The sequence below is a fragment of the Desmodus rotundus genome, chromosome 4, assembly GCF_022682495.2.
Source record: "Desmodus rotundus isolate HL8 chromosome 4, HLdesRot8A.1, whole genome shotgun sequence".
NCBI classification, from domain to species: domain Eukaryota; kingdom Metazoa; phylum Chordata; class Mammalia; order Chiroptera; family Phyllostomidae; genus Desmodus; species Desmodus rotundus.
The window spans coordinates 116760298-116783537 of NC_071390.1; the positions used below are offsets into that span (position 1 = coordinate 116760298).

Genomic DNA, 23240 nt, shown 5'->3' on the forward strand with positions numbered 1-23240 from the left:
TAATTTCAGTAGGCCCTGGGTATTTAGAGGTTGTCCCTAGATGTGTAGTACTTGGCCCTCGGGCGATTATGACACGTGGCTGGTGGGAATGCCTGATAAGGAAGGTGGTGGAGGTATGAACTCTGGATTGGTTGGTTTGCATTTGAAAGATGCCCTCACAGGTGAGTTGTTTCCTAGGTCTAGGAATTAACTAACCCTGGGAGAGGAAGTTCCTCCAGAGTCCGCAAGGTGTCATAGCATCAGAATATAGAACACGGTTGACATCATCTCCTTAAGAGTAGGGGAGTTTATTTAGTTTTGCATCCCTAGCACTCACCACAATATTTTGTGCATCTGAAGGAGGGACACAGCAAGTGTTGGGTGATCAGGTTAATATATCTTCTCTTTAACTCTTCAACTTCGTAGGATTTGGGCAACTGGAACACATCCTTGTGCATCAGCTCAGTGGTCACTTTCTTAGGGAGGCCCTCTTCTGATTCCTCAGACTAAGCTGGAGAGGTACCCCTGTGGCAGACAGTGCCATGCATCCCCCCCATCCCCCACCCCCTTCAGTAAAGGAGGCCCGACAGCAGCCAGCCTTCAGAGGCTGCCTTGGAAAGACTGTAAATAAAAGTTAAATAAATGATCCTTTTAAAAATTAAAGATATTATGAAAACCAAAAATGAAAAGTGGTTACTTCTTTTGTGGCAAAGCTACTTTATATCATAATTAGTATTCTTTCAATTTCAAGAGACAGAAATCCAACTCAAACTAGCTTAAGAAAAAAAAAGAGAATTGATGGGTAATGTGAACGGAACTGTCTTTGGGCATGGCTGGGCTAAGGGGTCAAATGAGCACCAGAATTCTCTCCGTTTTTATCAGATTCTCACATCTATTTCTGCCTGTGCATGATCTTTTTTTTTTTTTTTAACTGAAAATAGACTGTGATTGGGAGCAAAGCCTTAAGCAGCTCCAGTTCCCCTTATACTTACAGGTCTTGACCCAGTAAGGAGAGAAACCTTCGCCCCCCACCCCCAGAATCTATGTAAAATTTCAGAGAGAAATTGATGGATCTTTATATCAATCAGGATCCAGTCAGGAGACAGAAACCACATTAGTTATTTAAACAGGGAAAATTTAACATAAACAATTTTTAACTAAAACAGAAGAGAGTTTACTTAAAGTTAACTGTCATTTAAAAAAAATGGAAGTTATTAAACAAAACAAAACAGAACAGGGCCTCTAAAGTGTCCAGAAATAGCACGTACAAAACAGCAGCTACTAAGCTGAGACTAAGGATGAGTGAGCAGGAAAGGACTGAGGATTAAAGGGGCCCTCTCCCCCTGCAGGATGACATTCAGGCCTCTTTGAATGGGGTGTGGCTGGCACAGGGCCCAAAAGCCTGCCGGTGGTAAACTAACTTGCCATAGGGCATCATCCAGGGCCGGTCAATAGAAGCAGCTGGCCAGTGTGGGAGGGTGTGGACAGGCTGCTGGTCCGTAGAAGCAGCCACTTGTTGCCAGAGAGTGAGGTGGGTGCCATGGGGAGAGCATGGCCTGAGGGAAGACCTGGAATCCTCCCAAGCAGCTTAGAGGTTACCACTCTCATTAATAATAATAATGAAGAACCAGAACCTGGAAGGGAAATATCTTCCTGATGCTATTGCCTTGCAGGGTCACACCATTGTTCTCTATTGATGAAGTTTAACATTCCACTGGCAGGAAATGGGGAAATGTTTACCGGGGCCCTGCTCCAAGATTACAAAGCAACGCAAAGGAGGGTGGGTTTGGAGCTGAGAGACAGTAGGTTAGGCACCCATCCTGCCTGGATCACATGAACAGCCCTCAGCCAATCACAGTGACCAGGGGAAGGAGGACTCTCTTTAGCTCAGATGGGGCCAGGGTCCTGCTGTGCTCTCCTGCCTGTGTCCTGGTCAAACAAATGGCAGGGGGAGCAGCCTGACCCCTGCACTTGGAATAGCTTTTCCTAAGAAAAAGGTGAGTTCTTCTACCAGAATAAAGCAAAGAGTGCTAGGCAAAGAAAAATAACACATACCCTCTGCATGTTTTATATCAATCTTAAAATGTCTAGTTCCATTGGGGGTGTTTGTATAGAAAAGAAAAAATGAAGTCCCTTTTATTAAAGACTGATAGCTATGTTTTCATTCATTCAAGAGACATTTATGAAGCACCTACTATAAGAGGACCTCATCCTTCCTAATCCTGAACTACTGGCATCTAAAGACACAACAGAATTGAAAGGTCTAAAAAAAGAACAGGCAATTGGAAAAAAAAAAAACAGGTTGAGACTAGAATGTGGTACCTCTATTTACAGATTAAATGTCCTAAGTAATATGCTTATGACTTTGTAGCAAAGTTTTAAAATACTACTCATGGTCAAACTGGAACAAGGCCGTATGACCCAGTGGTTCAGAGCACAGATGATAGAGCAGGAAGCCTGCATTCAAATCAGATCCACGACGGTGTGACACTGGGCAAGTAACCGGTAACTTGTGCCGAAGTTTACGCAAAGGTAAAATTTGATTAACAATAATACGCACCCTATGGGATTGTTGGGAGGACGAATAAGCTAACATCTGTAAAGCTCTTAGCACAGTACCTGGCTCACAGTAAGGACTGTATGACTATTGGCATTTATTATGAATTGGCTACTATTAGATTTCAAGTTATGAGGCTTTCTCTCCATTAACTAATTTGAAATCCCCTTATCATCTCCAAAATAAGAAAAAAACTTTGAAAACATCTGTCTAGCTGCTACATATATTTTAGCATGGACACAAAGGTCATTCTATAGAAATAATTTTATTTTCACTACCTTAGGATTTGAAGTACCCTTTTCATGAAACACATCATGTATTCCATGAGACCAAAATAAGCAAAAATGTGCTTACATGTTGTTCTGTAGGGTACAGAAGAACATACAAAACTTTTCTTTACCACCTGTCTTTAAATGTTGATAAAATTGCATAAAAAGACAAAATCTTCCCTGAAAATTGATTTGTATATCTATTGATTTGTCAAAAGAATATTTTTTTCATGGAGTACTTTTAGAATTTCTTTTTCATTTTCACTTTGAAAAGGAAACTGCCTCTGTAAATCTAATGGTTTTAAGTGGTACTAGAACATTCCAAACAAGAAATGTGCTCCTTCTCTGGCTGAGTCAGAGCCACCCTTCCTTAATGAGGACTCTGGCACTGACTGCGAACCACACCGAAGCCTTCCTATCGGGACGCATTCTGCAATATTGGTGATAGAGTGAAGTCTGAGATATCAAGTATCGCAGCAAGTCCTCGCGGGTGAATGTCCGAAAGTCAGGGAAGAGCGGTCACGAAAAGAAGAAACCGCTTTCCTTTTCCTTTTGGGGATAGGGCTGTATTTTCTAATAACTCTTAAAACAATCAGATGTTGGGGACTATCTAGAGTACCCAAAACCAAAAGAAAACAAGTGGAAACATGAGAAAACACCTCACAAAGTACATCCATTTGGAATTTATCCTAAATCACACCACACACACACACACACTTTCTTGGTCAGTTTGGGCTGCTATGACAGTACACCACAGACTGGGTGGCTTACATAACAAACATTTATTTCTCACGCTTTTGGAAGCTGGCAAGTCCAAGGTCAATCAAGGCACCAGCAGACTGGTAGGTGGTGAAAACCTGGGTCCTGGTTCTTGCCCTGTGTCCTCACGGGGAGGACCCTCTCTGGAACCTCTTTTATAAGGGCGCTAATCCCATTTGTGAGGGCTCCACTCTCATGATCTGGTGGCCTCTCCAAGGCCTCATATGCTAATGCATCACATTGGGGGTTAGGATTTTAACATATGAATTTGGGGGGGGACGCAAACATTCAGTTCGCTGTACATATTCACATGCACACACACAAACAAAATGCCCCTAAACTGGAATTACCAGGGGAATAGCTTGATTAAGGAAGAAGTATTTCTTGGATTAAGTAAACTGTGACATGATATAGTAACAGAATGTATGTGTGTAACAGGAATTACATATTTTGGGGCCAATATGGTCCTGATTCCTACAAATAAAAGTTTAAGAAATATAACACAGAACCGGCATTTTTCAATTACTATATACTCACACATAAAATGGCATCAAGTTCAGGACTTTATTAATGAAAAATATTTAGTGACAGTGACATTTCGTTACTAAGCACACATTACCAAAGGTACAAGCGACACATGTGGGACAGAGATGCATCGTCATCCCCTTTGTGGAGGTTTAAGATAGGTTAGCATGTTTCCACAGAATCGTGTTTCCCCAGAGGGAAAATGGGGACAATCATACAGCTACCTCTTAGCTTTGTGGAAAGACTAAATGTAACAATATATATTTCAAAGGCCAACACACAGAGCCTGGCATTGATAAGTGCTGATAAATAGTATTTTCCCTCTTCTCCTGGAGGCCACTTTAGCACGCAGTGATGTAAGGGCCAACACAACCACAGCCTTTTGCTTAAGCAAAGGGGCTTTAGACTGTGGGTCTGAAAGAACGCAAAGAAGTTCGGGCCCAGCCTCTTTTCACAGCATCTACCACCACCTCCTCATGCACCTGTGGAGCAGTGCTGTTTCATCAAACACCCAACTAGGCCAACTCTGCAACTCCAGGGGACCAATAAGGGCCTCGGCCCAGAGCTCTGTGTAACCCCACCATTCTTACAGTTTGTGAATATGCGAAAGGGAGAATCATATGCACACGTTATTATCCTGTTACTTATGGACAGGTAGGATACTTACTCCCAGATTTTTTTTTAAGCAAATAAATAATCGTGTGGTTTCATGAGAATATAACACTTTTAAAGACTGGGTTGGGACCTGATTAAAACAAGATTCCAAAACTGAAAATTAAAAGAAAAATGAGTAAGAATAAAACAGATTTGGACCATTATTGGACTTAGAAATTATAGTCCACTCCTCCAGTCGTGGGTCTTTTAGAATTCAGGCTTCAGTTCCTCAGTTAACACAAGGGTTAATTAATCTGAGCCTTATATGCAGGGGGGTCTTTTCTTCCGAGCGCTTTGCCTCCCTGTGCACTAGCTGGGCTCTATCTGCATAGACACACGCTTCATTACTTTACCCAGGACAGTGGACTAGCTGGGCCTCGCTAGTGAAACAGTAGGTATTAAACATCCCTTCCCTGTAGGAAATACATTTGGGGTATATTGGAATTTTAAAAATAAGTGTTTCCAGAAAAATGCAATCTCCATTAACAATTTTATAGCATCTAAGAAAATAAATGTACAAACTAGAATAACCTTTGGCTTTGAGGGAAGAATACTGGTATTTAAGTAGCTCCGTTGAGTATGCTAAAGAACACTTTTGGATCTCTTTGTTATTTTTCTCTAACCTCTTCTGTTGATGTTAGTTTTCAAAGGTTTAGTGCTGTATTTCTCTTAATTAACAAAGAAATCAGTGTCTCTACAGATGTTTCCTTATTTCCACTTTTAATGAATTGTCATTTGCACTTCTTTTAAGGCTATGTACTTTGATTCTTTTTTACTTAATTTTTTAATACAAAAGAGTCCACAGTTTTTATTTATTATATATTCATTATAAAATTAAGCCATATGGAAATTTTACATATTTGTTGTATATTAATTGTACAATATGTATATTTACATTATGTTTTAAATTATATAATGTTATATACTTATATAATATGTATGTGTATATTATTTTACACTTAGATAATGTTTTGATAGATAATTCTTACAGAACTAATTAGAACCTTAAGAAAGACATTTATTAGCATTTTAACATGACTTTTCCCCTATGAGTGCCAATCAAATTGATACTATAAGAATATTCAAACCACTGCCAAGTCACTTCTGAGCACTCTTAGTTGAAAGCAAACATTTTATTTTGGAACTAAAAGGTCCTTCTGTTAGTTCCTGAGCTTCGAATTTCAATGTTACCTAAGACCTTACTGGGATACATAGCCACTCTTTTCTTAAGAACTTCCAGAGAAAGTTGTAGTATTTCTGCAGAAGTGCATTGGAGACTCTCACAACTAAAGACCATGCATTCCTGGCAACAGGAGCAAATGGACATTGATAAAAGGATGAATGATTGGTAAGACTAACAATTGTACTTGAGCTGTGAGGATATATAACTAAAAATCAGCTACACACACACAAAATTGTCATTACGTGTGTCTTTTAGTAAATATTTATGAATAAATTGAGTGAATAAATGAATGCAAAAATGCCTGTGATGTGCTAGGCACCGCACACCACACATCCTGGATTTACGGCAAGCAAGGAAATCGTGGTTCTTGCCTCATCAGGCTTACAGTCTGGCAGAGGAGAAAAACATAAACATAGGATCACGTAAATAAACATCTAATTGAATTGTAACGAAAATATTTCTGAGGAGTTGGTCTGATTATCATTCCAGTCTTTTTCCTCCCTCTCTCTCTCCCTGTATGAAGACTAAAACAACCAGGAAATAATTTTTCACGTGTAAAAGGTAGAAATAATTTCTTCTCTGGAAACCTACCTCCTGTGATATGAGCCCATTTCCTCCTTCCCTGGGTGGTAACAAAAAGTAGTTGTGTCGTACTGACTCCACCTTTCACACTCAGTTAGTGCCACAGCTTATTGACTTTATGATGCAAATGTATCTTATATTCATCTGCTCTTCTCCATTTCCATATCCAAAAGCATGGCACTAGTTCTCAGGTCCTCTCGACCACATTATGTGAGTAGACTCCCAGAATCACAAACAGTATAGGAGAATATGAAAGTGGGGAAAGGCCGTGGAGATCATTCTTCAAATGAGGAAACTGAGCCTCAGGAAGGCAAAGGTCTCACCCAGGACTCCACAGTTCAGACTAGCCACAGACATGCCACCAGTTTTTCTTTAGAGCAGCCATGGAAGTCACTGACGTTTTCCTGCTCACAGTCATCCCCATCCTCTTTTTCCTTGTTAGAAATTCCCCTTCCCATAATAGGAGCCCAAAATGACAAATACTCGCTTTCCTCAGCATGGCCACATTATGGTCACTGAGATGTAAAGGGAAGTCTGGTGCCTGGTTTCTGAGAAACAGTTTGCTTTTGACAAAAAGAGAAATCAAATAGAGCCACTCCTCAGCCCCAGCCACTTCCTTCATGTCTTTGGAGCTGAAGAACAGCAGGCTGAGGATAGAAAGCCAACATCTGGGATGGAGAACCAGAAGAAAGGAAAGCACTTGAGACCCTCATCTATGAGCTAACTAACCTTGGGACCAGCTTCTTGTAGACCTCTTATTACAAGAGATTGTTTGAAATTCTTCCTATTCACAACTTTATGTCACATATTCTGCTATTTGCCTAGTGCATGTTGAATGGACTACTGCCTTGCTTATGTCTTTACCTTCCATCTACCCCACTAAGCTCCACAAGAGCAACTGATGGGTCTCTGTTTTTCATTTGCCATACTCCCAGTTCCTGGAGTAGAATCTGGCACACAGTCAGCCCTTGAAAAATATTTGTTGAATAAATGAGTGCCCCAAGATTGTGACTGGCTCTCTACTTCTATGGAATCAAGTCCAAAGGATTAATCTGACATTCAAGGCCCTTCATGATCTGGCCCCAATCTTTCCAGCCTTGTCTTCCTCCACACATGCCACAGTTTAGGAAATCCGGACTATTTCCTGTCCTCCCAAACACTCCCTGTGCTTTACTGGCTTACAACGTTCCTCCCACAGAATATGCTCCCGTTCCTCCACCTCGATACATTATTTCATTTGTCAAGCTTCAGCACTTCTCCCATAGAACTTTCTCTGATGCTTCCCTGGTACAAATATTTTTCTATATTCTCTTCTCTTTTGTGCCATTTATCACTTTTAAACATTTATGATTACTGCATGCTCATCTCTATTAGATTATAAGCTCTCCTTGAGGATAGGAAAGTCACCCTCCCAAGAAATAAATGCAATGCTTTGCCCCAGTAAGTACCTAGTAAATTTTTCTTTATAAGTAGTGAAATAAATAACATTGAAGTGAGCCCATTTTAAAAATAATTTGGACCCAGACACTAGTGCTGACTCTCTCCAAAAATGCCAAGGTCTGAATGAATTGCAGGAGGGGAAAGAAGAGAGGGAGAGGGACTTGTTGGAAGTGTCAGGAGCAAATACGAGTGCTCTTTCTCTTGCCGATGATGGCAAAGTCCTTAATGGAAGATGATCCCAATCAATAGAGCCAGGCAGCTCATTTATATAATGGGATCAAGCTGAAGTAGTGGTCTTCCTCTGCAAAGTCATGGGAAAGGGGAAAAGGCTGCTACACAAGGATAACCAGGACTCCACAAGTATATCTGCTGGTGTTCATAAATACGTTCCCCGTCAACAAACCACAGGAGAGCTCTAGAGAGCAGCCTGCTTGAGCCTGGATGCTGAGGAGTGACAGTGGGGCTAGTGCTGCTGCTGTATTTTGGCTGCTGCCGCTGCTGCTGCTGCCACTGAGCAGATGCCGCAGCGAGGGGTCTGACCGCGCCTGGGAGCCTGGCTGGGAACGAGATGTGAAGAGAGTGAGAGCTGGGAGGTGGGCAAGACTCACCAAGGAGCTGCAAACCAAAAAAGAAATCTAGGCAGCAAAAGGAAAGAAAGGGTGAGCTTGAGCCAAGATATCGGGCCAAGTGGAACTGGAGGAAATGTCATCATTGGTAAAGGAGGACTTGGAGAAGAAACTGTTTAAGCCGCTCTCGCAGAATCTGTATGAGTTTATCGAAATAGAGTTCTCGGTCCAGGACAGATATTACCTCTGTGTGTCAGGTAATAAGTTCTTTCTGTTATTGTTTCTAAATGTAAATAACCCCAAGTGGCTTGGGTGATAGAGGTACGTGCTTTGCATTGATTTTCCTGTATGATAATAGCATGTGTATCTTCTCATGATAGAACTTAACTATGCCAAGTTTCAGAATTGGGGTTCTACAGAATTCTTAAGTGATAAAATGGAAGACAGAAAGGACTATCGTATTAAGAATATTTTGGCTAATTGTTCAGAAAGGAAACTGGGTATGTGCTTTTCCTTATTTGATTATTTTGTCTCTAATCTTTTATGTAATTCACTTGCTTGGCATGCAGGTTTGCTGTGGAAGAGCTCACTTTTGAAAATTCAACAGAGAACTCTGTGTATTTTTAAATACATTGGAAAATTGAGTTGTACAGCTCCATTTCCAACTAGTCTGGACTGCTAGGGTTCTCCTTTTGCATGCTAGGAAAGAAAAAATAACTTAGAGTTTCTTCTGATGGCTTATTTTGAATAGAGAATGATCTTTTAAAAATTCTTTCTTACAGGCAGTATATTCACAGGAGTAATACTTTAATGGGAGAACTTAGTTGATGAAGATGGAGCTTTTAAGTTTAATAGAATTTTCTTTAAACTATTTAACAAAAATATTTTCCCTCATGGTTTTAAAATGTACGAAAATTGTCCAGAGGTAGAAATAGGCTTTTGCACTTAATTATGATTTTCCTAACCAGTAATTTTTGTGCTTAATTTAGACAGAAATACTTGTGCAATTATTAAATTTAATATACAGCATTCCGGTTTTTTCCATGCATGCCTTTTAATGCTGTTGAGGGGCTTAGGAGAAAAGAGCTTAGAAACTCAAAGTGTTCACTGTGGACTTTCCTTTATAAGACACACACCTCATCATTTTTGGAAAACAACTTGTTAAAATCCCCTTCCTGGTAATTGACTTAGAAGGACTTTCTAAAGATGTCAAGAGGGAGTACTGTAAGGGAAGTAAAACATCTTATAAAAAGTGTTAAGAATTCTTCAAAATTCTATCAATCTTAATAAGTGTAATATTTACTCAAAAATAAAAACAGTGGTATGTATACATCTAGAGTTTTACCTACCATGTTTTGCCATGTACAAATACAAAGTGTGGGGACTTGGCATTTCAGCAAGCTAAAAAGTCTAACTGGCCCAGGAAAATAATCTGAAGTATGGAAAAAAGTCAAATGAAACAATTTTAGAAACTATATTGTATCCTAACCATCAAATCTTAAATTATTTTGACTTAATACATTAGAGAAGATGCTTATTCCAACATTAACATTTAATAATTTTATACCTATTGAGATCCTACTTTATAAAGCTAATTATACATTATGTAACATTAGAATACAAGTATTTCTGAAACAAAACTTATAAGAAATGAAATAACCAGGATAATGTATATATCTAATTTACCAAATATACCTTAATGCCTCCCTCCAACTACATAATTAACTAAACTTGTTCTTTCTAAGAGAAAAAAGCCTCCTAGAATTAAATATTTGGATATGGATGTGATTTTTCCCTCCCCAGTATCCTTGAGTTCTGGAAAAGACACTGAGGGCTGGGATCACCTGCTGTCTTTTTTCATAAATGACAGGCGTCTTTTTAAGTAGGATTGGAAGGTCAAGGGCTTGGCATTATTAACATGTGTGAAGGCAGCTCCTTTAAGGTTCAATTCTCATCTGGGAAATGACCAAGGAAAGTAAGTGATCACTGCCATTAGTAAGATTCAATGATTCTGTCATGTGAGAAGCAAGGGAAAGAAAAGAAGGCCCTCTCAGATGTGAGGAAGAGACGACAATATTGTGATATTCCTGATGAAAGCTGGGATTGTGAGTTATATTAGTTCACTAAGTTTCACGACTCTCCTCTTTATCACGTCCATCATTTTGAAAGTACTTTCCCCTAATGTAATATCAACATCTCTTTATGACTATTTCAAATACATTTAGACAGAACAGTAATTTAAGATAAAATCAATGTGAAGCTTGACAGTCCTCAGTCTTTGACCATGCTTTACTGAGAACATGTCCATTGATGTGAATCGAACAGGTCATATCACAATTGCTGAGGCAGGTAACTCCAGATTTGAATGTTGGTCACCTCCGGGGAGTAGACAGACACATAGTTATGATTTTCTTTTATTTCCTACAACCCAGCAGCTCCAAATTTTTAAGAATCATTTGTCTAGAGTAGTCAAATCCCATCATGCATTTTTCAAATTAAAGAAGCTATGTTTAAATAAGTTAAACTTTCTATTTATCTGATCAGAGTCTGTCACTTGCAGGAGTCTCACAACCAGATGATTGTGATTTGCTGTTATTTTGACACATTACCTGGTCAATGTCAAAAATCAGATGTTATAGACTCAACCACCCTCTCTGTAGTTTGCTAGGACTTACCATGGGGGTGTCTTGGCATCTTAGTACCCTCCCACCTCAGGGTTTGCATGGTCACTTCTCCTCAGGGTTAGCTCCTCCTCGGCCAGAACATTATTATGCTTGGCCGTTAAAAGCAGCATCTTCTTATAAAGGAGAGAGGAGCTCTATTATGTGCGGGCACTTGAAAAGGGATAAATCATTTGTGCAACGATGAGAGTGTAATTGAATTAAAGAAATTCTGAAGGACTTGAAATGGCACATAAAACATTAACCATAATTAAATGGAAAGTAGCAGGGCATGGCGTAATGAATGTTGGAAGGTTTGGAATCAGAAAGAATGGGTGGGAAAACTGACTCTGCTTTGCCTCCCTGCCAGCTGTGAAATTTGGGGAAAATAATGAACCTGTATGGACTCAGTATTGACATCTCTGAAGTGGCAACAGTAACACCTGCATCACACGTAGTGCTCTCCTGTTAAGTCTCAAGTCAGAAACATGATAAATTATATTCCAAATAAATAAAATAAATGTTAGGGTTATTGTTTTAATATACAGAACAATATATTTACTGCGAAAACATATGCCGAAATATATTTGTATCAATAGTATATTTTTAGATAAATATTTGTAATAAAAGTAAAATATACAGCATATGTATAAAAGTACATATATTTAATATACAATAAAGAAATATAGTCAATTATGTATTTTTAAATAACAATTCTATACATGTTCAGGTAGATTATTTTAAGTATTGTCATATATTTAGAAAGACATTTTCCATTCATAGAATTAATTTGAAAATAAATGGCATATGTTAGAATTATGAACACAGTATACATAAATTTTCCATACATACTGCATTTTGATGCCAGAACAGAACTACTTCTCTGTGAACCAGAGAATCTAACAATTTTGTCAAATCATTTACAATAAAAGTGTTAACAGTAAGAGTATTAAAAAAGAAGTTAATATGAAAAAGAAACAAAATGCTAGAGACTGGGTGGCTTATAAACAACAAACATTTATTTCTCACAGTTCTGAAGGCTGGGAAGTCCAAGGTCATGGCACTGGCAGATTCCATGTCTGGTGAAGCCTCACGTCCCCATCCACAGTAGTCTTATCCGTATGACCTTGCATGGCAGAGGAGCAAGGGGTCTCTCTGAGGTCTTTTTATAAGCGCACAAACGCCATGCATGAAGGCCCTGCCTCCCAAAGGCTCCACCTCATATTACGGTCACCTTGGGGTTAGGATTTTAACATATGAATTTGGCTGGGGGACACAAACATTCAATCTATGGTACCCAGTATAGCCCCAGAATTGATTTTATAAAAATATTTCTAGCCCTGGCCGGTTTGCTCAGTTGGTTGGCGTGTCCTCCCATGCACCAGAAGTTATGAGTTCGATTCCAGTGGGGGAACATACCTGGGTTGCAGTTTGATCCCAGGTCCCCCAGGAGCGGATGGATCTCTCTCTCTCTAATAAACATAACCTTGAGTGAGGATTAAAAAACATTTCTAGAAAAAACATTATATGAAAATTACTTTTTTGATGAAATCAATAATAGCATTCTCAATGACCTCAAGACATCATCCATATACTGAAACATCTTCACTGAAGCTTCTTGTTGTAATTTTTCCTTATTGTTTAATCTCAGTGATGGAAAACACTAGGGTGGTAAAATAACAGTCATTTGTTTATTTAAAGTGTGGCTGTGCAGCTTCCTCGGGAGCTACTTCTTCCTCTATTCTGCCAAGTGACGCTTGTTCAATTGGCTGGTCTTCTTTCCATTTAGCCTCATAAATAATAGTGACTATTTTACCATTGTAATAGAGACAGTTATTAATGACAATGTTTATTTTGAAATTAAGAGTAAAAATAAATGGTGGACATGACTTAAGATTTTAATTTTGAAAATGCTAACTAAAATATTGAAACTGGAGCAGGTTCATTCTGAATTTCCCTAGGCCTATAGATATTACTCACTAAATAATAATTATTCAGTGTCATCTCTGATGTTACCGAAAACAACTGTCTAACATTTTGACTGTATAAACATTTCTGTTTTAAGACGATGTGATAAGTTTCCACTTTCCCACTCCATTAATGTGTATATGGCCATTTAATTTTGGCTGGCAGCACAGCTGAAGTGTAGGAATTAGGGATTGGGGCCAGGCCAGCCTGAGTAGACTTCTCTGACTCTTGGCTAAAGATAATCTCGGAGCCTCGTTGGCTCCAGAGGAGGCTGTTTTGCCAAATTAAGGAGGCTGGACTGTCTCTGTGTTGCATCATTGTACCAAAAGATTAACACAGCATGTTCTAACTTTCTTAGTTAATGTCAGCGGACAAAAACCATCAATGTAAGAAAACTTGATAACTGATAGATCCGACTTTCTTAACATCTTTCTCCATTCCCTCCCTCCAACCCATCCTTTAAAGAACGGCCAAAAAAACCTTTCTAAAATGTAAAGCTCTTCCTATCCATTCACTTAAAGTCCTTTAGTGACAACCCTCCTCCCAAATCCTCCCACACACATAGCCTTCAGGATGCCATTTAAAGTTCTTCGCCTAGCATTCTAGACTACCTTGCCCCTTCCCATCCTCCTTTGTACCACGTAGTCACCCTCCCACTTACAGATATGTCAGGAACTTATTTCCCCAAACCAAGACAGATTACATTTTTAAAAGAATTAGGGTTACTGATTTTAACTTTATGAAGCCTCATAATTTAAGGTAAGGATACCCAACACAATAAATAAATTTTTTCTGAGGGAGGGAGGAAATCAAGCTTGGCAGGGAGCTGTGGAATATACGAACACAAAACTCTAGTGCAGTTAGAAAGCATCGTCTGTAAGCCAACAATACCAAATGCTTGTATGACTGAAAAGTGTCAAGTATTTCATGGTTCTGTGCACACGCTGTTCCAGAATTCCCTTTGCCCCTTTCTTCATTCTGACTCCCACTGCCCTGGACAACTCAGAAGACCCCCTTTAGGAAGCTCTCCCGGACCCCCAGATGCATGAAGATGTCCATTCTCCGTGTTCCTAATCACCCTGCCCTTGCCACATTCACAGCACTGTGATCATGCGGGGGTTTTAAACATAGTTTTTTCTTTTTATTTTGAAATAATTCCAAACTTACTAAAGAGTTGCAACAATAATAGTACAAATAACTTTTTTCCCAAAACGGTTGAAAGTAAATTGCCAACCAGATGCCCCAGTGCCCACACTGAAATCTTAGGTTATAATGGCTACAGGCATTGACACTCTCCTATATAATCACAACACAACCATCACAATCAGGAAATTAACACTGACTCATTACTATCATCCAATCCACTAGCCCTATTCAAGTTTTTTAAAAAGTTTATATTAGTTTCAGGTGTACTGCATAGGCCTATACATTTATATAATTTATAAAGTGATGAGATCATGTGTTTTCTTCATGAAACCCCCACTCTCTATGATCTTGGTGAGAGCAGGAATGAATGGTGCCTTGTGGGAATTCTTTATTCCAATGTTTAGCACAGGGCCTTATTCCAAAGCGCTCTCAAACGTTTATCAAATCAATGAATCAGTAGGTCTATAATTAATCAGCTGGTTATCATAATATGTAGACGAGGCAGTGGAATTTGCTTCAAATCACATTTCCATACAATATCCTGTTATTTCTCCCCATTCCCATCCTCTCCCACCCCCTAAGTAGTGAGTGAGGCAGCTAGGCAGAACCAGAACATCATCCTTTGGGTCAGAGTAGAGCCTTTGTCTGGACAGACACAACTGCCTTTTCGGTCCACAAATGAACCTTTTTTTTGTGCTGGAGACATGTGCGTAGGCAGAAACCCATCAACTTTGCACACAATTTCAGAACTCTGAACCATTTTTTTGACGTCTGGTTAAGATCTTCTGTTCTAGGTCCCCTCCAGAACATGGCTATCAATCACTCCCTTGGTCCCCAAGTATGCAATCCCTCCTCTTCCAAACTCTTAGAATTTGAGATCTAAATCATAGCCTTTAGTCTCTTCTTATTTCTTCTTTAAATCCTACCTAACTCAGGAGATGGCGGACAGTATGCACCCAGTGTTAGCACGTGAAGGAATCCTCTGCAAGCTGTCTTCTGCCTTTACTGTTCTAGAGAAAACCGCCTGCAGGGAAGAAATCAATGATCTCCCCAAGTCAGATTCAGTGCCTGGACTGAACTCTTGCTTTACCCAACAAAGCCATTTCACAGGGCTGTCTTCAACTCGCCGAAATTCTCATCCTCTTGATACTCACAGCACTGCACTGTTTCTTTTCCGACCGCCCCTTCTCAGACCGCTCTGCCGGCAAGGTTTTCTTTTCCACTCTGTCTCACCTTTTCCCTCTGCTCTCTCCCCTGGTCTTGCAAACCTGTCCACACAGGAAAAGTCCCAAGTCCATATCTCCATTCTTAAACTGTAAACTTCCATCTCTTTCCCTTCTGAGATGGGTTATTATTCCCTCCAACCAGCTCACCCTCCTGACTTTTCTATTTTGGTTTCCATCTAGTGTTATTTCTACCCAGTATCGTCAATGCCTCAGGGATTTGCCACTTCTATTTCCACAGGCCACGTCCTATGCTTAGATTACAACACTAGTCCCTTACACAAAATGAAACACTTCAACAATTACTATAAAGCAGACACTACCCTCCACATCTCTTACCTATCGCTGTGATTATACTGTAATAGAATGCTTTATACAGTCTTAACTAGGAAGGCCTGCCAAAGTAGCATTTTCCAGAACCAAATGAAAGTCTTCCCTAAAGACAGATTCCGTTCTTAGAAGACAGAACCAGCTTATGCCTAAGTGACAGCATCCATCTTGAAAGAAAGTTTAAGATATTTGATTCCAACTGCCAGCTCTCTCTACACCTATACATCTTTATAACATGTATTTTATGAAACTCATGTTTGTTAGTTTTGTCTCCTCAACAAAACCATACATTTCTAGAGGATAAGGACCATGTCTCAGGCATGTACCCTTTGTGGCATCTGTAATAGGTCTATTAGGCACATAGCAGATACTCAATAAATACTCCTTTACTAACTCATCAGTAATTTTCAATTCAGGAGTTCTAACATTAAATGTGGATTCTTCTGATGTGTTCATGTGAGGCCAAAGACAACGATTTTAAGGCCAGGGAATCATTTCCTAATTTTGTTCACATAAAATAAGCAATGATTTTCCCACACTTTTTAAAGGACAGTACTGAAACTTTTTGTCTTGGTGACGCATTCTGAATACTAGAATTCTAGAGACACTCTAGAAAGGACTAAAAATCTCAAACAATACCAAACAGGTGTTTCCATGATGCATACTTTTCTACATCAAAAATCTCATGGTAACTTTAAAAGAAAGCCTATTCATGCTCACTCTTCAACACTGTGTTGCTGTGTGAGCAGAACTGTTTACTTTCATGACCTCACTTACTTATATTGTCCTAAATTAAAATTCCAAATTGTTCTGGTAAACACTTTGGCACTGACTATATGCTAACGCTAAGCCTCTTGTTTTCTGCCCTGAGTTGATCCCCGTTCCCCACCACGAAGCAGAGCTGGAAGCACATAGCTCAATGTTCTATTGACAGACATTACTGTGGCTGTATGTAACCACAACTGTAGCAAAAATAGACACATTGAGCAGATCTGGGGGCATACTTGTGAAGGTCCAGACACATCAGGGTTCATAAAAGGGATGCAGATATAATGTAGGTTCAAGCTCATTATATGAAAAAGGGTTGCATAAATACTGAAAAGTATGATGTTGAATAATTTATCATCTTCTAGGAGTTTGTGTAAACTAAGTGTTTTTTCTGTCCTACAGTGACCAAAAATGAAGAAGTAAAAATAATTATGGTGAAACACTACAGAATAGGCTTAGATGAAAAATATGAAGTAACAAAAAAGTGGTCTTTGAACGATCTGCAGATGATTGATGGAAAAGAAGCAGACACTGTAAGTGTAACAATTTGTAAGGGAGATGTGGGATCAATAAGGTGGAGATCTTTAGGTTCAATATCCTACTTCATATATTTTTGACATGTAATTAAATGTTAAAATGACATAATGTTCTTAAGTGGTAAAGTTTAATCTACTGGGATGACGTATGGGTTGTTTTGTTGTTGTTGTTGTTCTGTTTTTATCAGTTTAAATTTGAATTTTGTCTATTAAATTTAAAAGAATCTTTCCCAAGGCTTCTTAACAGGTTAAACGCACTCTCCCCATCAATCTGGACACTTGAAATGCATGGGGCTTCCACCACCACTCTCTCTCCACCCCAAATTCCTCCATAAGATTTGGGGATTCCTTCTCTCATTTTCTTCAAATTTTACTATCAGCCACTTGATCCTCCAGAAGGATCAATAATTCTTGGAAATCCCACAACCTTAGAATTAAAAGGCAGGGGGAAAGGATGTATACTGCAGTCTCTCCACTTGACCATATGTTAAGTGGTTTTCCCAGTCTCCCTGTTCTCTTCTACTGATGGAGAGCTCATTCCCACGTGAGGCAGTCCATTCTGTTTTTGAAATGCCATACTTTACTTTTTATTTTTTATTTTTTTTAAGTTTGTTGAGGTGACATTGGTTAATAGGGTGATATAGCTTTCAGCCATACTTTAAAAAAAAAATTTCTACTTCTGTTTAACCAAAATATCCACCCATCAGTCCTACTTTGGCCACTTGTAGCAATTCAGAACAACTCCAGTCCTTCTTTCATATAGCAGCCTTTGCAATCCTTGAGGACGATTACAATGTTCCCTCAAGTTTCCTCTTTTCTAGGTTAAATGTTCCCATTCTGTTCTCTAAATAACTTTCACGTGAAGATAGCATAAGATGATTGATAGGACGGGACAGCATAAACACCGAGAGGCAGTAGCAATGGTGCTACTGTTTTTCAGGACATTCTTCAACACCCTTTACTACACTATTTTCTCTTCTGGAATCCTTCTGTTCTCCCAGAATTACATGCGATATTTTAGACTTCGTGTAACTAGTTTGTATTTCCCTTAATCTGGATTCCTTATTTCTATTAAACACTTAATTGAAACCTCAGGTCTTTGTGTATAAATTGCCATTTACTCTCACCTGCCATACCCTCTACTCACATAGAATAAAACCTAAATAAAGGTCTTTGATGATCTGGCTTCTTTACCACTGGTCATCCCCACCTCAAACTTTACACATTCACTCTGATTAACTACTGACTCTAGAGGCTTAGAATCCCAGTCACCTTTATCTCTCGCCCCATTCCCAGACTCTCCATTGGGTAAAGTCTAACTCATGTCACCCTCCCTTAGGAGGCCCCCTTAAAATGTGGATATAAATGTATTATAGCCATAATCCCACAAACTGCAAGCGTTGGCTTTTTCTGACTCTTCTCAGGATGAAAAGCTTCTAAAAAAAACCCCAAAAAACCTGGGACCATGATTTTTCATCTTTTACTCTAGCCTTCAACCTGACATATATTAACACTCAATAAATATTTGTATTATTGTTGGAAGTAGAACTTAAACTCATTTATTCTTAATCCTACTAAATACTATATTCTCAATCTGGTTTATTCTTCCACCTATCAACTCTTCTAATAGTATGATTTTTAAAATAGTCACTATAATGTGATGCAGTTATAACCACCATAACATTTAGGATTCCATTCAAGTCAATAATAAAAACAATGAAGCAGGCAGGGGAAGTGTATACCTCTAGGTAATTGGTAGTATATCACTACTGCTACTATTACTACTAACAGGAGTACTGCTACCTGCTACCATGTCACACTTAGTAAACTCTTACCAGGTGCCAGGAACCACGGGAAGCCTTTTCCACACATAATTTCATATAATCATCACAAAATCCACATGAGATAAATTCTACTATTATTCCTGATTTACAGATAAGGAAAATGAGACTTAAAAACATTAACTGACTTGCCCAAGGTCACAAAGCTATTAAGTGGTAGAGCTAGACTTTACCCAGAAATCTATTAATTTGCCTTCTTTGTATTGCTTGTCTAACATCTCTGCAAATTCATATTCATTCATTCATTCATTCATTGAGAGCTCAAGCTTTGCCAGGCCCTGAGGCTACAATGGAGAATTAGTCACACATAAGTCCTCAATTCTGCATTACTTATGTAATTATTTAGTCTCAATACCTAAATTTTGTCCCTAAGATCTTTACCAAAATCAATATATGCTGTCTTCTATTTTCTTGACTTACCACCTAAGAATCCTTTTTTAAAATTTGGTGTGTTTGGCATGATACTCAGTAAAAGCATTCGGGATTTCATTGCTTTCTTTTCTAATGACTCATATAGCATTTTTCTGATAATACGTTCTACATAACTGTTAGGAAATAATTAGGAAGTATTTCCTAACATTTATTGCATATCAATATGCTGGAATATTATACACACACACACACCATGTTTCCAAAAGAATACCTCAGGACACAATTGTTCACCATTTAGTAAGTTTTTAAAAAGTCAGACAAGTACAAAACTTTTCTACAATATTCTCATTTTGTATATTTAATCTGTCCTATTTTTAAAAACTGAAATCTAAACCTTAAATTTTAATACAAAAAATACAAAGAGGTATGGGTATGTATATGTATATATGAAATAAACCAGTACTTTAACAATAATGATCTCTGTTTGATAAGATTACACATTTTTAGACTACTATTTTCTTTATATTTTTATGTACTTACCAAATTTTCTTTATTGCATTAAATTTTATCTGAAATCAGTGTCAAGTTCACTTACTTGTAGTTTCAGGAATTACCATCCCCACCTCTTTTTTTGGCCATTCTTCACTGTTTTGTGAAGTCCTCGAATATCAGTGATGTTACAAGTATTTCTGCGAGTTCATTCAGTGTCTGGAGATGTGTCCGGCAAGCCTGTCAGCTCACAGTCATTGTGAACGAATAGCGGTGCTCTACTGTCTGTTCGCCCTTCTGGTCTTTAATTGCATACAAGGGTGTTTGTTCTTCCCTTTCCTCTTGGAAGGTCCTTATCTTCGGTAGTGCACTAGATACCCCAGAAGTTGAATATTTCTATTTTTCTCATCATTTAGGATGTAAAATATTAGATTGCCAGAAGAAAACCTATAATATCCAAAGAGTAGTTCTTTTAAAGATTTCTTTTTTATGGATGAAGTAAAAATATCCCAGTTGTTCCTGGAATTTCCACTTCTCCTTTCCCTTTGAATTGAATCCTCAGGAGTCAGCAATTATATATATTTGTATATGTATATATATAATTGAGAATATATATGTGTGTGTGTGTATGTATATATTCTCAATAGCAATGATATAGTTTTAAATAGAGCAATTTCAAGCCAGAGAGCTGTCAACTTTAAAAAGGAATGGAATTAAAATTGAAGTCAATTTATAAAGGAGACATCAAAATGTCTGGGGATTTGGAGACTGACATGGTACAATGGGAGAGAAAATGATGCAGCAAAAAAATGGGGTTGGGTTGAGTGAGATCTTGGTTCTGTCCTGGTTCTGCCAATAACTTCATGTGAGGCCTGGGCTTCACCTCTCTGGAAACTATTATCCCGGCTATAAACAAGAGATCACTGAATGATGTTTAAGATCCCCTTTTAGCTCTAGGAGTCTATCAAGACGGATGGAGGGAGGGGAAAGGGTGAGAGAAAGGAAGGAAGGGATAGAGAGAAGGAGGGAGGGAGGAAGGAATTCTATTTTTTAAAATGTGTTGCATTTGGCACCAAGCAGAAAAGAAGAAATATTTTTCCCCTCCAGAAGTCTGTAAGTAGGTTTATTCTCTTCTTTTATCCCTACCCACCCTCCCAAGTTCAGGAAGGAAGGAAGGAAGGAAGGAAGGAAGGAAGGAAGGAAGGAAAGAAGGAAGGAACTTGTATTCTATGTGCATGCCTGCTCAGGCTTCAATTATTAGGCTAAAGGAAACTATCAATCCTTTCCAAGTATCTCAAAAGCATGAAGGATATTTTCTACATAATAAAGAGTGAATGTCTCAATGAGGGAACTATATATGGAGTGTGATTAGCATTTGGTGACAGAATGGGTATGATTTCCTTTTATTGAGATTCTCTGCAGAAGTGTCTTTCAAGCTGCAATTACAACAGCTAGGAAAAATTTTACAAGGTGTGACTAGGGGAACACTGCACTTAAAATCACATCACCCTTTTACATTCTTTTTTCTTTTTTAATCCTCACCCGAGAACATGCTTATTGATGAGAGAGAGAGAGAGAGAGATGTGAGAGAGACACATTGATGTGAGAGAGAAACATTGATAGGTTGCCTCTTGCTTGTGCCCCAACTGGGGACCAAACCCGCAATCCGGGCATGTGACCTGACCAAAAAGTGAACCCGTGACCTCTCAGTTTATGGGACAATGCTCCAATCAACTGAGCCACAGCAACTGGGGTCCTTGTACATTCTTTTTAAAAGTGTTGTTTTGTTTTTAAATTTTGTTAATAGTATAAAGCAAGGTGGCAGTAACACTAGCATCACAATCTTTGGAGGCAGATTTGGGAAAGAGAACTATCACTTATTTTATTAACCTCCATATTATGCAGTTTATATGATTAATCTCATGTAAACTTCCTAGCAACCCTATCAAAAAAGAGGAGAAAAGGCAGGGTCAGATCACATAAACACTTTGTCTGTGGTTATATCAGAGATTCAAAATGGTTGTTTAACCTCAAAACCCATCTTCTTTTTCTTGCCTGGTGCAAGAGTGTTCCTATTTGAAAAGGAAATCCCAAACACCTCCATTGTTTGTGCATAACGCTTACACACCACCTGGTCACAAATTGTGCGCACTCTTACTTGGCTACAGGGCAATGTTTACCTCCCCTTCTCTTTTTACAGAACTACTTCAGATCAGCTCAGCACACACCCACTGAGAACCTAGCCGTTGCCATGAACACAAAGTAAATAACTCAAACCCTCAGCCCTCAAGGAGAGTTAGGGTTTGGCAGAGAATGAATGTGAAAGCATTTTGTAAACTGAAAAGCACTTTGTAAGTGCAAGGCATTGTTGGTACTGTTATTAGTAACAATACCAAAGATTATTTTACCACACGGGACTTAGATCAGCTTTGATGTCTTCTTTTTCTCAGAACACCTACACCAGAAGTATAAAAGAAGCCTAGAGCAGTCCAGTAAGAGGAAGTCATTAGTAATTTTTCAGTTTCAGTCCAATGATTTAATGATCCTTGTTATTAACTTCAAAGGTAACTCCTTGATATTAACTTGATGTATATGTAGTATGCCAGAAGCTAATTAGCCTTCCTGTATTTCCCCCTTCTGCCTTTGAAGTAGCACAGGACCAAACTCCTAGTAGAAAAAAGGAGAAATCTATTCTCCTCTCCTTCACCCATCTTCTCAAATCCACTACCCTGGGAAGAGTTGATAATTGCACATTCTGAGACATGTTTTATGGTATTATAGAAAAATTACAGATCCTATAAAAATAATCTTTATTGTTCTTTTTAGAAGCAATGTGTTTGAAGCAGGTAGCTTTTGAAAGTTCATGTGTAGGTTTTAGAAATATGGTGCTAATTAATAGTTTATAATCAAAAAGCACATACAAAAGAATCTGAGAGAATCCAGGTACTTTCCTGACTACAAACAAAATCATGTCTCTCTTTCTCTTCTAGGACAACCCATTTTTTGATCTGCACTTCAAGAAAGTGTACCGTTTGGAAGCATATAGTTGTGCTTCTAAATATGCCTTTGCTCGAACTATAAATAAGCTAAATCACGCATATCTTAAGAAGGACTTACAGATCGTGAATTTTGACTCTACATACATTAATGATGATTCTATTTGGTCCTCCAACAACAAGGATTGCTTGGTTCTCATGAGAATATGCTTTTATGCTTTCAATCTGCTGTGCCTGTCCCTGTGTCCCCTGCCACTCTGAAGATGTATACCACTTTTTTCATCAGTATTCTATGACATGGTTCCCTAAGTAGATATTGGTAGTCGTGATTTTGTTTTTTCCCCTTCATTAGTGACTGTTATTTATACGAAAATAAAGTGATGCTTTGTGAATTGCA

At 38.6% G+C, this 23240-nt stretch overlaps 1 protein-coding gene across 1 annotated transcript; it reads left to right on the forward strand.

The window, feature by feature from the left end:
- The first annotated feature begins 8272 nt into the window (after positions 1 to 8272).
- Positions 8273 to 23240, forward strand: EXOC1L (exocyst complex component 1 like). The gene is made up of 3 exons (XM_024577818.3): positions 8273 to 8771; positions 17012 to 17142; positions 22838 to 23240. Exons 1-3 carry the CDS (start codon positions 8651 to 8653, stop codon positions 23102 to 23104), a joined length of 519 nt encoding a protein of 172 aa, XP_024433586.2. The 5' UTR covers positions 8273 to 8650; the 3' UTR covers positions 23105 to 23240.